Source organism: Ambystoma mexicanum, chromosome 6p, assembly GCF_040938575.1.
Source record: "Ambystoma mexicanum isolate Mex_15411 chromosome 6p, UKY_AmexF1_1, whole genome shotgun sequence".
NCBI classification, from domain to species: Eukaryota; Metazoa; Chordata; class Amphibia; order Caudata; family Ambystomatidae; genus Ambystoma; species Ambystoma mexicanum.
Window position 1 is genome coordinate 1,495,260,633 of NC_090935.1, and position 17,049 is coordinate 1,495,277,681.

General features: G+C 44.2%; 1 protein-coding gene across 2 annotated transcripts in view; it reads left to right on the forward strand.

The window, feature by feature from the left end:
* Positions 1-3,652: 3,652 nt before the first annotated feature.
* Positions 3,653-17,049, forward strand: part of SEPTIN11 (septin 11) — a 462,217-nt gene continuing 448,820 nt past the window's right edge. For both annotated transcript variants that reach the window (XM_069626333.1, XM_069626330.1), the window contains exon 1: positions 3,653-3,801. In XM_069626333.1, coding sequence (XP_069482434.1) covers positions 3,796-3,801 — 6 coding nt within the window. In that variant the 5' untranslated portion in view covers positions 3,653-3,795. The remainder of the gene's footprint in view (positions 3,802-17,049) is intronic.

Consider the following 17,049-nt stretch of genomic DNA (forward strand, 5'->3'; position numbering starts at 1 on the left):
GTATGTTTTGTGTTGCATTTGCAAATTTTCCCATAGGAAAAGGGTTGGCTTTGGTGAAAATGTGTAATATGTGGCCACTTCGAAAATTATTTCCAGGTTTCTCTTTTGGGTCCCAGTCCACCCCTGATTGGGTATCTTTGATCAAGCAAGCATGGTACGTTTTTTTATTATATAGCTAGAATGGCATTTTAATGCAGCCAGTTTGGACAGATTTTCATACTTTGACAAGGCATTTTTAATGGTTAAGCCAACTGAAGTATGTTCTTACGTGCAGATGCTGCCATATTTTGGCAGAACAAGTGTGGACCTGATTTCTTATAGTATTATTACTGGCATTATGCGTGAAGCAAACATGAATGTGTGCTTCAATGGGAATACTGGCATATATGGTGCAGCCAGCATGGAAATGTTTTGATACTGAAATATTGTGGGCAAAAGCAACCTGAAAATGTGTTGGCGAAATGCTCCTCTGCACTGTTGGTGACTTGCATTTATTGGACTTTTGTATGCGTTACTGTACAAAACCAATTGAAACTGGCATATTACCCAATTTTTGCACCATTTTAAGCCATTATTTTAAAAACATTCTTTGGGTGGGAAGCCCCCCCAACACCTCTTAATTGGTTCGGGCTCCCTCGCTACACTCCGTCACACTGGTGTATTTGAGGGAAATATTTGCACCCCTCGAAATAAAAGATTCACCAGCCGCCACTGGGGTGTACAACCAGACACTGAAAACTATAAACAATTTTACGGGGGCAATGTGAGATTCCTGCAACCATTGCTAAAGAACCAAGGGAGCAGTAGCCTTCTTTCCCCCTGTACTTGGAGCCTTTATGTGATATGTCATCTGTTAAATAGACTGTCCTTGACTATAAATTAAAACTGAGGTATGAGGGATATCTCTTCTATAAAACTCTTTTTGACCAGCTGTTATTTAAAGCTGAGCCGCAAGCGATATCTCTTCTGCTAAATACCAACTCGAACTTCACATTATTTGAAGCTGTGCTGGGAGTGATGTCTGCTTGAAGTAAAAGAATGCCGTCTCTTGCTGCGTGCTAGGGCATTTTTGCAACTGTTGAGCATGAGTTAACTTTTGAGGATGTATATTAACATGATGCACAACTTGTATTGCATGAAACCTACTCTGAGCATGCTTTATGCCACCGTTTTAACCATATTAATAAAATACAGGTATACTTAAACCAATTTGGCTTGTTGACCCTTACTTGGTGTGCAACCACCCCGCCCCACCTGTTGTAATGTAGCCCCCCGTTTTCCCTCCCCAATACTGATTTCTAGTGACGCCACTGTGCATACTGTTTGTGCTTTGTGCTGCACTGTGTTTTGTACACTTTGTGAGTGCTGTGTGTGATGTTTACTGGTATTAATCTACTGTTTGTTTTACTGTGCATTCAATGCTGTGCGTGTTCTGTGCGTTCTACGTATGTGTGCGGAACTGTACACGTAGCGCACACTGGTGTAACGGGGGCCCCGCACACTTCATGGTGCTGCGGCCCACGTCCCTTTGGACTAAATAAAAATAAAAAAATAAAAAAAACTCTTTTTATTTAGTCATTCTGCCTTCAGGAAGACATTATTTCCATTATGGTTCGCTCCTTAATGGAAATAATTTCTTTATGACGTCGGAGTGACTTCAAAAAGAAACCATTTCTTTTTGAAGTAACAGGGCTCCCTTAAACCCCATGACGCGTACGTGTGTGAGTGAGTGTATGGTGAAAGGGTACACACTTAAGTGTATAGGTGGCTGCCTATGTGAGTGTATGATGAAAGGGTGTACACTTAAATGTATAGGTGGCTCCCTGTGTGCGTGCATGGGGAAAGGGTGCACAATTAAATGTATGGGTGGCAGGGTGTGCGTGTCAATTGTGTGGTGAATGGGTGACCACTTAAATGTATGGGTGGCTGACTGGGTGTGCCTGAATGATGAAAGGGTGCAGATGTAAATGTATAGGTGGCTTCCTGTGTGAGTGTATGCTGAAAAAGTGCACACTTAAATGTATGGGTGGCTGCCTGGGTGTGCCTGTATGGTTAAAGGGTACACACTTAAATGTATGGGTGGCTGGGTGTTCATGTGTGTATATGTTGAATGGTGTGTGTGTGCTTACGTTCAGGGGTGCAACCACACCTACATTTTGGAGGGGGCCTCTAACTTCTTTATGCATTTGAATGATACTATTCTAGTGCAGCTTCAAAGTAACAAGCAGTTAACTCTCTACGTCTGAAAGCACCCACTTATGGGCTGCTGTGAGAATAAGCGGTCGCCTGTCCCCTCCCCACCCTTCCAATCACTTCTCTGGCATTTAAGTACTAAACCCACATCAAGATTTCAATTGCCAAAAGAATTATGCTTTTGAATGCAGGTACTAACAGTGTAATGCTTTACGTTTGTATTTGCTGGGCCTTTGTTAACAGGGAAACCCTGGTGCTGTTTAACATCTGTGTCCTGTTCTGTACGGCAACAGCTCTGTAGGTCAGCCAGGTCGAGTCAACATAGCCCTAAATTTCAAGTGTGGGTGGTTGAGGGGGGCAGGCTGAAGCCCAGTCAGCTCAATGGTGTTGTGCCACTACTTGTGTTTAATCCCTTCGTTACTTATTGATAATCTTCATTACTCATGGCCCTATTCTTCCTCATCCCAGTACTTGTGTATGAGGCACTTTGATGGGGATTGTGCGATAAATCGCAATAGTCATCCATGTCCAGGCTAAGCAGGCATGATATGTGGTATTAGTGGCTAGACTGGCATTTGGGTGTTGCCAGTCCAGCCATTTCTTACTGCCGCATTGTATATTTTCCTGGGCATCTGTGATAAAATAACCTTGATAAGTGTTATTGTTTCAACTGGCATTTTGGTGCAACCAGTCTAGGTATGTCTAAATGTGGCCTGGCATGCTTTACTGTAATATGTCATTGCGTGTCTAGACTGGTTTACATTGTGCAGCCAGTTGGACATGTTTTCATTATAGCATGGTATTTTTAATAGCAAAGCATTATATTGTTAAAGAATGAATGTTCCTGTGCACTGTTGGTGACTTCCATTTGGTGTTTTGGATTGGTGTTACCCGACAAAACAATTGCAAACGCTCTGGCCTTTTAGCCAATTTTTCTAAGAAAGTGTGCTGCACAATGTATTAAAACACATATTTATATCTTCCTCCTAGTGCAGTGTGTGGCATACCCCTGCAGCAGCACACATATTTGCGCAAGCATGGTAATCTATGCAGTCCCAGAGTGTGGCATGACCCATGATTTGTTGCTGAATTGGGGCGGGGGGGGGGGGGCTGAGCATGGCTCGCAGGGGGCACCCAAATTTACTTTTATGCCACTTTGGTGCGTGTTTTGCTGTGTTTCTTCAACTCATGATTGTGTTGCTGTACTGTACGTTTGAAATAGTACTAGGTGTGCTGGCGACCGTGCTTTTCGGACAAACGAGCCCCTTCGCCTACGCCCCAACTTGTTTTCCGCGCAGCCTTGACAGCGTATCAGTCACTCTTTATGTGGGTGTGTTGGACTGAGTGAGTAGTATGTGGGAGAGTGGGATGGGGCGGCTCTATGGGCAGGGCAGGAGGCGGGCTCTAGGCATGTTTATCTGAATATTCTGCTATGTAGAGGAGGGGCGGAATTGTGGGCGGGGTACAGAAGGTTGCCGAACGTTAGGAGACGCAGGTTTTCATGGGGATGTAGGATTCATTGCAACGCCGGAGCCGAGAGGAGGCACGCATCTAGGCGCGGGAGAGCAGAGCGCAGCGGCAGCACACCCAGGGCCAGGCAGCATGGCGGTAAGAGAGCCACATCCCTCGTCCCCACACCGCCCTGGCTGGCAGCCACACGTCATAGCACCTTGAGTACGCAGGCTACTTGGAAATAGCGGCAACTGGCTATTATATAACCCTTAGCAGCTCGATGGCCGTGGCCAGCATCAGTGGGAACTGACCGAGGGAATTCGGGTAGCTGATAAAGAGGCAATGGGAAAACGTGAGGCGTTTGCCAGTCTGTACATTAAACGGGCAAAGTATGAGGTAATGGAGCCAAAGGACTACTAATGCAGTTTTCGGGGCAGCAGCTGTATAATCAGATACTACCCTATATGCACACATTATAGGACGCCTCCCTGGCACACGTTCCTGGCTTTTTCTGGTGTGATCCACCGGGTTCACGTATGGCCAGTGAGCTAACCAGTGTACTCCCAGTGCACGCCATCGGATGCCTCTACATTGCCAGCAAGGGTTTAACGCTTTACTTGTGCCAGCAGCACAGCCTGGCTGTCTATCAAGACTGGCATTCGTTGTCGCATGATCCTATTTCCCTGTCACGCGTGTGGGAGGCTCGGGTGTGCACCTCCAGGTGATGCAGTGATGGATGATGACGGGGGTGGTGGGAGGGAGACGCAGGCAGCCTTTACCGTTTCATGTACTCGTCGCGTTCTGCCCAAATGGATGAGTAACATTCCCGGGCACTGGCTAGAGTAATATAAAAAGAGAAATTCAACGAAACAGAAATGCACACATACTGATTGACTGAGAGGAGGGATTCATTCGCCTGTCACCATGACGTCAATTGAGACCTGGATTCGTGAGGAAAGTGAATGTGCAGCACTCTTTTCATGTTATGTTGCGCCAATAAGACCCGGCCGCCTTCGCACACACGTCATGACGTAGCCTCGGGTTCCAGTGTAAACAGTTGACAGCGCTGAGGGCCCGCGCTCTGCGCGACGCTTGGCAGGCCCTGCCTCTCCACTTTCCCACACTCGGGGCTGCAGATTATGCTAGTGCTTTGGGAGTCTTCCTTCGAGAACGTGTCACACGCCTCCGCTCTTCCCCAGGGACGGAACCCCCCCCCCCTTCCACCCCATCCCCACACATCTTGAGCTCCTCGTCGTGATTTATCGCGAGCAAGCTTGGCAGCGCGCAAAGGAAAACATTCCCTTAACATTCTTCACGGTCTTCATATTTTGTCCAAAACACCCTATGGGAAAGTATAGAAGGGCTGTTTGTATTCCAGGGCGGGCACAGTCTGGCAATGACTATCACGTGTCCAGCATGAGATTCCCATCACTCAGAAGAACGGTGTATTCCATCGTAGTGCGTAGCGGGCCTAACCCCTACCCAATATTGCATCGTATACATTGTCCACACATAATGAGAAGAGACGGATATTTTTTCAGATTAGGAAAAAACACCACATTTTATTGGAACACACATGGTTGCTTTTAGTCATCCTAACGGGCGGTCCCAGCCCTTCTCAGGCCGCAAGTATACCTGCTCTAAAAAATATCCTCCTTTTCCGGGTGACTCTGCCAATTCTGTGTTACATGGTCCCATTCCAAGCTGGTGAGCCCTTCTCACTTCCATTTCTGCTCTTGCGAGAACAAACCCGCCCTGATATCTGACTGCCAGTTCAGTCCCTCCCATTTAGTCAGTGGAACTGCATCAGTTGTTGAGCCGTCCCAAGTGGTATCGGTGCCCGGCTCCCCCATCCTGGCAGATGCAGCCAGTGGTTAAGCTTGCGGAATGACAGCAGCGTGCCTCCTTCTCTAGGGCCGCCCTTGTAACTCCCCCTGCGACAGAAAACCGAATTAGAAACATTGCAACAATCGCCAAGGATAAAAAATACAACTGGTTAACAATCGTCAAACAGTATTATAACGTGCGCAAAACTTGAAGAAATAAAATCCTATCTGTCATCCCCTGTTGCTGGACATTCTCCTTCTACTCCTTTCTGGAACTATAATTTTTTGGGCGGGAGGGTGGTTGCTGGTAACTGGGCTGGAAGAGAGACCTGGCCCTCTCGGCCCAGGCTATTTAAGTGCCTCCCTGGGCCAGCCCGTTTCCGGCTGGACCGTAGGGGGCACGCACTTCTGCCACCTCGGAGAGAGGAGGCGAGTCCATGGAAAGGGGGGGCCAGATGGACGTCCTGCTATGCCAGCAGCCCCCTCTAGCGCCGCCTCCGTGGGCTGGTGCATCTGCTCAGTGTGTTTGAGGATCTCGCGCAACATGTCATCAGAACTCTGACTGCAAGGCTGACATTTTGCTTGTGTAGAATGCCCTCAATCAACGTCCTAATGTCAATCCGGGGCAGGTCAGTGACATTGTTAAAGTTATAATTACAGGCCTATTGCCTTGGGACTTAGGAGATGTTGGTCACCATTCACACTCATTAAGGACTGGGATGCTGTGACATCCCGGAAGTATATTTTGATACCAGGCACACAGTGACTTCGAGGTTGTTTCACTTTACTGATTTTGGATATCAGGGTTTTTAGTTTGGGCTATTAGGATGTATAAGCCGGAACTACTGCATTAGAGTAGAGCTAGGGAGGAAGGGCATATGAGGAGGGACACACAGCCTGTAGGAGGTGTTTGGTTATGTGCCCACCCACTGCCCATGGCCATGCGAATCCCTTGGCCATTCCCACCCAGTTCCTGCCCTTCCCTGCCCAAAACACCTTCTCTGGGGAACTCCGAGCTTGCTTTATTTAAGCCGTAGCATCAAACTTTGCGCTCAAAGTGCCTGCCGGTGTTTTTTTTCAAAGCAGTCCCCTGAGAGTTAATGACTAAATTGTAGTTGTCAACCCGGTGCATGTGTAATACAAATGTCTTACCAAGTCTGCCTTCAGCCACTCGATTCATAAGCACTTTGTGTGTCCTTCACTGAAGTCCAGTTAAAATAAGCATTGGCATAGCCAACATTTTAGCTTGATTATAAGCATTAGGCATTTGCTAGACACTGCTATTAGATGCCCAGGTATTCACACTATTAATAGCCAGTTAATATCACTGGGGCTGTGCCTGGCAAGTGCTTTTCCCATGCCTACACAAAACCTCAAACTGTTGGCATTGCCAATGCTTGTTTCTTCAAATAATTGCTGAGGTTTGTGTGTAAAGAGCTTTTGAATGGGTAAATGGAGCAAAAAGTGCTTTCGGTTTACCCTCACTGTAAGGCTAACTGCTTACTTGAATTGGTGGTGGTGTCCAGTCAAAGTTCCGAAAAAATAGTTTCGACAGGTAAAAGTTTTGACACAAAAGTGCCAAAAACAAAAGTTTCAAATTATTTTATTTTTTTTAATAGTAAAGGGTTTATTTTAATTTGGTATAGTTAAATAGGTGCTTAAAAAAACGCAGTTTGGGGGGACCCCACCATTTTAAAAAAAAAAAATTTGAAACTTTTTTTTCAACACTTTTGTGTCGGAACTTTCACCAGTCGAAACTTTGACTGTCGAAACAGTCACTATGAACCATTGTTGGTTTGTGCTCTGTGGTTTTCGTTATATTCACCATAAAATATATACAGAAGTAACAGGGTCTGGCCTTCGAGCAAAATGTGATGGGGCACTGAAATTCCCTCCACCCAGAGAAATATGTATGCCCTTTTCCCTTAGCAGGTGAACCCCCACTTTTACACTGAAGGGTCGTCAGTCGGGCTCCTGGTTGCCTTTTAACATGCTGTTTTCATAAATCATTCAAGGTTGTGCAAGTGCACAGATGGGAAGTTCGAGGGACAGGGAGGGGCACATGTAGCAGGGGCCTGTGTTAAGTGCAGAGTGGTTGCCTCTCTTGTAACATATATTCCGAGTGCAGTAGTGCCAATCAGAGTGCAGAGACCCAAAGTGCAGAACTGGTGGGGGAACCGTCACAATGGTACTACCTGTTTTTCACCTCCTTACGATTTACTTTTTTACATAGCATGTGTTCACCAGCTATTCCCTTTGCTGTTGGAGGCCCTTGGTGTTCTTTTTGCGACATAAGGGTCCTGTGGTGATTTTCATTTGTTTCACGCTCCTCAGTGACTCCCGCGCATAGCTTCCTTCTCGGAAGGCAAAATTAATTCCTCTAACAAACCGGCTCTTAATTCCGACCCTCGAGTTATATTCCTTCGTGTTTTGTTTTATTTTTATTTTGTATTTTTTTTTAGCATGCGTCTAGCTACCCCTCTCCTCACAGAGGTGCGTTCACAGGGGTACCCCCCTCTCCTCGGGCCTTGCGTAGGTTTTTTTGTAAAGGGGCAACACTTCAGAGCATGGTGAAAGACCAGACATTGTGGGCTACTCCTCAGTTTAGCGTATGCCTCTTCCAACAATTCCAATCCATAAGCAAGTTTCTAGCCCACTCTGATTGTTTCAAGGAGTTGCTGGCTTTTATTTTGTAGCGGGCGGCGCACTACTAGAAGTCACATGTATGATTCATGCCATCTTCCAACCAGGGACATCATTTCACCAAAATGCCAGGGGAAGCGTAAGTGACGTCACACGACCCTTTACCACTGATGACCTCACATGAAGTTATGTACTTTAACCCCACGCTGAAGTGACATTGCGGGAAGCAATGGAGCATGACCTTTCACCCCTTGACAGAACAGGAAGTGGCATCACATAGCATTGTACCTACTATGAAAACTATGGTTATGATATCACTGTCATGTGATATACATTTCATACAAGAATGGATAATCCTATGTGTCGTTAATATCAGTGGGTATAGGCCCATATTACCAAATTACTGTGAATGCAAGCAGACGTCCTCGGCCAAATGATAATGATGTGTTATTATATAGCATTTATGCGCTTTACATAGAACAATGCACATACAATATCATCCAGGCCAGCCTGTATTGGTACTCATTTATCAACCTCAGAAGGATGAAAGGCCGAGTTGGCCTTCACAGAATTCGAACCTGCAGATCATACACCCATTGCAGCAGCAAGCGCTCAACCCACTGAGTTATCTGACTGGCTACAGTAAAATGAGCAATTCCATGTCTAAATGTTCTCAAAGTCATAAGGCAAATTGCACTCTGTAGTGGATACCATTAAACTGGTAGATGAGCTTTAAGGCCAGTTCATCTGCAGGTCTGGTGCAACATTGGCCACATGTCAAGCCTGCATGGATTTTTCTTTTCAGGCTTCTGAGGTTGGCAAAATACATACCATTGCGAGGGTTCATAACTGTATCAAAGAATTTACAGTAGCGCAGGGAAAGCAGTGCACTTACTCGGCGTCCCTTACTCTATGCTCTCGTTAACTCATACATGCAAACATCCGGAACAGCTAGCCATGGAGATAGGAAATATAGGCACATTACAACAAAGCATTAATTGTAGCACAATGAAATCAAGGGCCACTTTATGTGCTATGGTTCAACATTTGTACGCTGTACACAACCTTTTAGCCACACAGATTTTGTCAAGTGACCGACGACAACGAGATGGAATGTCTTGTGATGATCGTAACAGAGACAATGGCAGAAAAAAAATGCTATACTGCTTACAAAAAGAAAAATGTATAGTGTGAAATGGATGCTTATTCTACTCAAAATGCTTTTTGAAAGTTTTTGTCTGCATTCTGAATTTGAGGTGTTGGAGAACAGACGAAATCAGTGACTCACTCCCTGAAGTGTGCCTGAAATAAACCTTTAATGAGTCTAGCAATTATTGTATAGAATTCCAGAAAGACAAATTGTTTGTTATTCCTATTCTTTCTTATTTAGGGTCACTGCTCAAAGTGTTAGACTTGTGGAACCCCCAAGTTTCTTTTAAGAAGCCTGCACAAAAAAGGCAGCCCCTCCGAAACAAACAGCCACATGACACTGGCGATAGCCCAGGAGCTTCAATAAATTTTTTTTTTATATATTTCTATTTTATTATTATTGTTTTTTAGGGGTAGCAAGTGAGACCACAGGGGCAGCAAGGGGTAGTCCCCCACCAAACGGTGTCCCTGCTTCCAGCACTGTATTCTTCCCCCCTTAATTATTTAGTAAACAACTAGTTTGAAGAATAAGAAGATGCATGTTTTTTTACGACTTAATTCCTGTTTTAACAATCCTAAAGATGATGATCAAGCTTTTTGTTCTGGGCAGAAAGGTCATTTTTCTCAAGACATTAGACTCCCTTTCCTTTGGGGTGCAATTGTGTGGCCAGAACTCCAGCTCTTCTAGTTAACTGATTAATTAAGTTGAAGGGCCTGCTTGTTCCCCATTGTTGCATTTGTCAGTGGCCACCTCATCTGCCCAGTCCTGACTGGCTGCTCTTCCTATTGCCTCGGGGTGTAATGTAACGTAAAGAGGTCTTGCTGAGGAAGGATAGCTCAGGGGCAACGCGCCTGTCTTGGAAGCAAGACAATGCAGTGCAACACAGGTTTGGATCCCGCTTCAGCGCGTCTTAAAAGAACAATTATAATTGTATAGTACACCTTTGCTTTGACCTTTAGGCTTTTGGCATGTAGTTCTGCAAAAAGAGCAGGGCTAGGAGGGAGGCTTGTGGGGTAAAGGGAGAGCTGATGGTGACCGCAATCCAGTAGTGTACAACGGGAGGATAGCTCGGCGGCAACGTGTTCGCCTTGGAATCAAGACGACACGAAGCAACACAGGATTGATTCCCGGCTCCCTGCTTAGAAACCTCTGGGTATTTAAGCATGTTATAAATGCACAACCAACCCAAAAAAAAACAATTGCACAACTAAAAAAACAAACAATTTTTGGAACGGCGCCCCGATGCCCGCAGGCTGTGTGAGCACTTTAAAAATGAAAATAGAAAATGCTAATAAATAAAAGTCCTGTTCTGGTTCTACGTGGTTTGTGATGGTTTCACTTGGATATGTGTTTGACCTGGAGGGTGGAGAAGGGAGATTGTTGAAGTCTTCGAGGAGTCCCATCCTTCTTGAAGTTTTAAGGTTAGTCTGAACCATTGGAGTTTTAGTCTGCCGATGGGTCGGAATGGGGGGGCCTGTTGTGTTATCTGTTGGGATAAGGCGTTCTTGCAGGTTTGGGTTCCACTATGGGCTTCTGGGTGGGTGAATATTTGGTTAGTCAGTTGCACCTGTGAGTAAGTTTTTTCAGAGACCCCTTTCCACACAGATAGAGGGCCAGTCCTGGCCTTTTGGGGCCCTTTATCGTCACTTGCGCCATCTCCGTTACCCGTGCAAATCTTTCTCCGGGTTATTTACAGTTGGTCCCAGTAGAGGAGCAGAAGGCGCACATTAATATCCTCTTGCTGAAATAGCAAGGTGTGCTTCATTTGGAAAGCTAACTGTACAATAGGGATGTAACGGTATTACGGTATATCGTTAAAGATACCGTGAACCAATTAATCGAACAATAATAACCGTCACATTGTTTATACCGGTATACCGTTCATACCGTTAGGTGTGCTTTTCAATCTGATTTGGAAAGGCTGCAGTAAGCAAGTGCTGCGCAGTCTTGGTCTTGCACTGTTGGATGTGCCGTCTGCCAACTAGTTTCAGTTTGAGCAGTTTTTAATGCCATTCCATAAACCACACGTGCCTGACACAAAATCAGTATGTTAGCAATAGGAAGAATAAATACGGTGCCAAGTAGGAAAAGGGTTTGCTTTTTTTTGTTGTTTACATTTTCTTTTAAAAGCGCTCACCCAGCCCGAGGGCATCGAGGCGCTGTTAAAGAAATGTGTTTTTGTTTATTTAGTTGCGTAATTGTTTTTGTCTTAGTTGCGTATTTATAACGTGCTTAAACACCCAGAGGTTTCTAAGCGCGGACCCGGGGATCGAACCTGTGTTGCTTCGTGTCGTCTTGCTTACAAGGCACGCACGTTGCCGCTGAGCTATCCTCCCAGGACTTTGGGTTGGCGGCTTTGGGATTTATATATTTATAATGGATAATGTTTTCTAAACATATGACAATGGGGGATTTCCCTGGTTCTATCATTGAATTTACATATAATAAGTCACACTGCGAAATGTACTCATCTCTGTGGGTATTCCCTGCTACCATACCAAAGGGTAACATGTCCGTGATTACTGAACACCTTTTGGCCCGGAAGTAAACTAAAGGCTGTAACGTAAAGAGAGAGTGCGTGTGCGTGTGCGTGTGCATGTGTGTGTGTGTATGCGCACAAGCATATACTACCATCAGACTCCATTGATCTGTGGCATGCAGGTAATCAAGATGGCAACATGTTCATCTTCACCAGTAGCCAGTGGGGGAGCTAAAAGCCTAAATGACCACTTAAGAAAAGCTTGCTTTGCCAGTGGCAGCAGGGCTCCCCCCACCTCATCCTCTCCACACGTGTGTTTGTGTTTGGTGGAAGCAAGGGGTGGCATTTCAGTGGAAAGCATGTTGAAAAGCCAAATTCTGGCCCTGGGTGCCTGGTTTTGTTTGTGATGATAAATCTGACAATTTATGACCTTTTAGAAAATATTTGTTAAGATTAATTAACTCCACCTGCTATACTGCGATAACCATGATATACCGTCATTTGGCAAGAAGGTTATTGTACCGTCATAAAACTAACACCGTGACACCCCTACTGTACAACCCTTTAAGGGTGGCCCCTATGCTGGAGACCGTCCATGTACATTGTCATCCCAAATGATTGTCATGACATGGCTTTGCTCCTTTTCCTCGGTTCCTGTCCTTGCCCCATGCACTATTTAAGCCTACTTTCTACACGGGTGTTTTTCTGTAATTAGGGCGGACAAGATATGTTTTTCCCCTTGTTGATGAATGAAATGAAGTTTACAAGGTTTTCCTTGTAAAACCACATACCTAATGTTTGGCTCTTTGGATTAAACGGGTGTTGCTGCCTTCACTATTTTTTTTTTTAAGTAGCTAAGCAATGTCTCTTGACTCATGGGCAGTGGTGACCCTTGAATTGGAAAATTGTAGATTAGAGGCTCTGGAATCGTCTGTTATTGTACTGGCGGTTCTCCTATTTGGAATAATGTCTGGCAGTGATTGGTGGCAGGTGGCGGTAAGGGAATAAATATAGGCGTCTTAACCACACGTTTATAGTCCTTTCAATCGTGTTGTGGTAAACCCCAATTGCCTGAATGTACTGCTGTGCGCGGGCCCCTCTCTCCGCAGAATCCCCAGTGCACTGTGTTAGCACATATGGTGCTTCATCAGACTGCTCACAAGTTAGTGTAGAAATGTTTTTTAAATAAAAACCTATGAATATTGGTCTGCTTTGGAAGGTCATTTTTGGAAACGTGTGTTAAATTTATCAATGTCGATACCCATAGCCATTTTGAGGCACGAGTTAGGCTTATTGTCACTATATGCAATCTACAAATGGAAACTTTGTTCCTTCTATAGGAAATGTTTAATGGCAATTGACAGAAACTCTGCGGGGTTAATGTACATTGCGGCAAATTACTTGTTAAAATCAAAAGATAATTTCCCTACAACGTGGCGAATGAAGGCGCAGGGAATCCTCATACAATTGAATTTCTCTGATCTCTCTCTGATTAAAAATCCTAATGCAGCCAAAAAGCAATTATGGAAACTTGACTGGATTAAGACTAGGAATGCCTGCACCTCGTATAAGACATTCATGGACAACCCATTCAATTTGAAGCATTATGATATGGTGGAGCCTTATTTAATGTTATTTCCAAATTCTCGTCAACGAGATGATTTCCTGCGCTTTCGTTTAAACATATGGCCTACCCACAAAGTATTATGCAGAAGAAACATCTTACCACCAAAAGCATTGCCTTGCCGATACTGTCAATCCGCTCCTGAAACATTGAGACACTTATGTGCAGAATGTGTAATATTACTTCCACAGAGGATCTTATCTTGTTTTTTAAGCCTTTATTTGAGGGATCATACATTGAGTCTACTACAGAATTATAGAACTTGCTATTTCATACTGTAAGGAAAGCTGTTGGATATGCTATTTTGAACTTCTTGTACGGTCTAAAGATGAAAAAGCTAGGGAAAAAACGGAGCTAATCAATCTAACTTTCATGTTTTTATATGTATCTGTTACATGTTTATGTATAAATGTATTTTATCCCAAAATTTTTTGCTAATATTGTAATGTTGAATAAAGCAAGATTTTCTTTTATCTTGATTAAAACAACAATAAAATAAAAAAAGATAGTGTAGAAAAATGGGGTGCATGCTTAGCAAATCTAAGCCATTGACTTAATTTATTTTTGGTTTTTTTTTGCACAATTAAAAAAAAAATTCAAAGCAGAACAAGTATAATAAAAATTTAACAAGTAACAAATATAATCGAATCAAATTAGACTAAAAATAGACAGTAATATTTACAAGTAAGGGACGGATAACTGAAAACAGCGAGAAAGAGCAAAGAAGTGAAAAGAAAAAAAAAAAGAAAAATGGGGTGGGGGGTCCTTAAGTAATATGTAAGGCCATTTTAGCAGTAAACTAGCACAGACAAAGCAAATGGTTTGGGCTGCGGTAGGGTGAACACATTTTCTTAGTTCATGCACAGAAACCCACTAGACTGATTTTGGGGGGGTGGGAGGCTAGAGGGAAAGTAGACAGAGTGGAAAGACAGTGCTGTTCTGTCTTGATGGTCATGCAGGTAGTAGGAACCTCCGTCCCCAAGTACCACACAAGTAGAAGTAAAACCACTACTCGTGCAATCTTTGAGGCCACAGGTGTAGAGTGTCGCCAGCGTGGAACCGGGAACGCCGGAAGAACCCTCCGACCACTGCAAGGCAATGAATGGTTATATTACACAGTGACAGTGAGAAGTAGGGTTAATACCTAGTGGGAACGGGAAGGGACTCTGAAGAAATGGAAGCAGGAAAGTAACCGGCGGCAGCAGCAGGCTGGCGAGGATCTTGTGGCACTCTGAGAACAGACCTGAGCCAAATATAGAGCAAGATCGTTGATCCGTGATCAGTCCACAACACAATCCAAGGTCGAAAACCTAAACCAGAGTCCGGGAAGTCCAATTCAGTGTCCAGAAAACCAAAAGTTGCTCCTCAATCCAAGAATGAATCAACGACAGTCCAGGTAAACGTTCCGTGCTCGTGATAAGGCAGGAATTGCAAGAGAATACCAAAATGCCAAACAGTCCTCTGAGGAAGCAGCAGTGAAGCGTTGCTTCCGCGTTTGCTCAATCCATTTGAATGCGAGGAAAATCACATGATGCGGGTCACGCGACGTGGGCAGCGTGTCACGTGTCCAGCGATGTAGACAGGGATTGGTGTTGCCTCAAGTGATGCTGCTGTGGATTCCTGATCACGTGACGCGAGGATTCCCAAACACCCGTGTAGTGCCGCTGAGCACGGGGGAATCGCCTCGGCAACCGCCAATGTAGAAAAGGTTGCAAGGATCCCGGTCTACCAGCTGGAAAACCCCGTTTCTGGCTGAGCCGCTGCCGTTGGGTACGTGCGTGAGACTGGGGAACACAAGGGACTGGGCGAGTCGTGAATGTGTGATCGGACATGACAGTGCAGAGGGAGTGGATGAATAAACGTACAAGGAAGGGTATGGTGCTGGAGGACTGAAAGATTTACAAAGTGAATAAATGAATGACATTTTAAGGGAATGTGATGGTGTGCGATTAAGCAAGGACTGGGGAGAGCACTAGAATATGCAGATCACTGCAGTAGTCCAGTGTAGTGGGTAGTATGTCCTGCAGCTGGTGAGTAGTTCTTGAAAGACCGTGCCCTTCATTCTTATTAAAGTTAGAGTAAGTATTGTGAAAGACCTGAACTCAAACCAGGTGCTGGATCAGGGATGCTGCTAGTATCCATCGGCGCAACTGCACTTGTAAGCAATGAAAACAGGCTTGTGTACTGTGTGCATTCAAGATGATTAACACTTATGTTGACACATGTTTCGACCCAACAGGGGTTTTTTTCAAGGCGTGTGTTAGATACCCGTAGTAGTGTATGTGGAGTGTGAGCTCTGATTCAATGGCTTTGATGATTAACCTCTTGGGCCACAGAGGCCACTGCAAGTAGATGGGTGGTCACAGCTATTCTTTAAAAAAAAAAATGTGACATTTATTTTTCCATCTTTCGTGAGGGCGATTTATGTATGCACAGATAAGTGCGTAGGTCTGAAATGGATACACGGATTATTGAATACAAATGTAGGGATCTAATTAAGGAGTGAGGATGGGTGAAAATCAAAGCCAACATGTTTCTGTCCAAAACACGATTTGTGTCAGACATTCATCGGAGGATATTTTATTCCAACTTGTATTCAATTGTCCACACACTTGACTCTTGGTGAGGGTTCTTCTTTTTGAAACACTATAGTTAAAAACCTAAAGAAATTAACTAAGTCACTACACCTAAATTATTTTTCAAAGGAATTAATCGATACATCAAAGGTCAGTTTATGCCTAAATAAATGAAGCACCCAAATATGCATTGATAAGCATATTGGCATACAGATTATGCTCACAATACCTGCTATAGATTGCTAATTCAAAATTCCATTCAATGGGAGATACATTTTCCACAGACTCCTTCTCAGTCGGACTCTATAATTTCTTCAAACACTTCAAATGGGTGCAAGATAGATACACTGCACAGAAACCAATAATATATATCGCATTTACCACTGGGGTGAAACACACCAACGTTCCAAATATTTCACTGTGATTAAAATGACTCCATTCCATACCTTCCCACACATTCACTGTCATCCCCCCCTCCCCCCCAATGAGCCACCCTAGATTTTTTCAGTATAAACTACAGTACCAAAAGGATTTGTGTAGCCTGGGATATGTTACCACATGTAGAATATTATTTTCAATCTTCTTCCACAATGTTTTGTCATCCTCAGTCCTCTTTCTATGACTATGAATTGGACCTGCGTATTTGTGGTCAATATTACTAGAAATCATAGTATTTTTGGTAACTGTAGATGGCGAGATCAAGGGGTATACAGATTTAACTATTGTGTTTTGTTGGTTGTTTTAAAAAAATATAAGTGCTGCTGAATATGTCCATTTAATTCTGCATATCTTTCAGTGCTGCGAGTGTGTAATTCCACAGTAAGAGAGATGGGTGAGAGGGCAAGTGCTGCCGTAGTTGTGGACTTTGTGTTGAATATTGTCTTAGTCCCCTTTCTATCTCTAATGAATACGATTTTGGGAAATCGTTTGTTTTGCTGGCTTGGTCATCAGTTTCAAATATTATGGAGCCAAACCAGCGGCGTTTGCGAGGTGGATACTGTTGGATTACGGTCTAAATTTGATGCAAGACGGAACGCTGTCTTATGTAAACCAGCCTGAAATTTCACCACCCCCCCCCCCACCAAGTTTTTGAATATAGCGGGGTT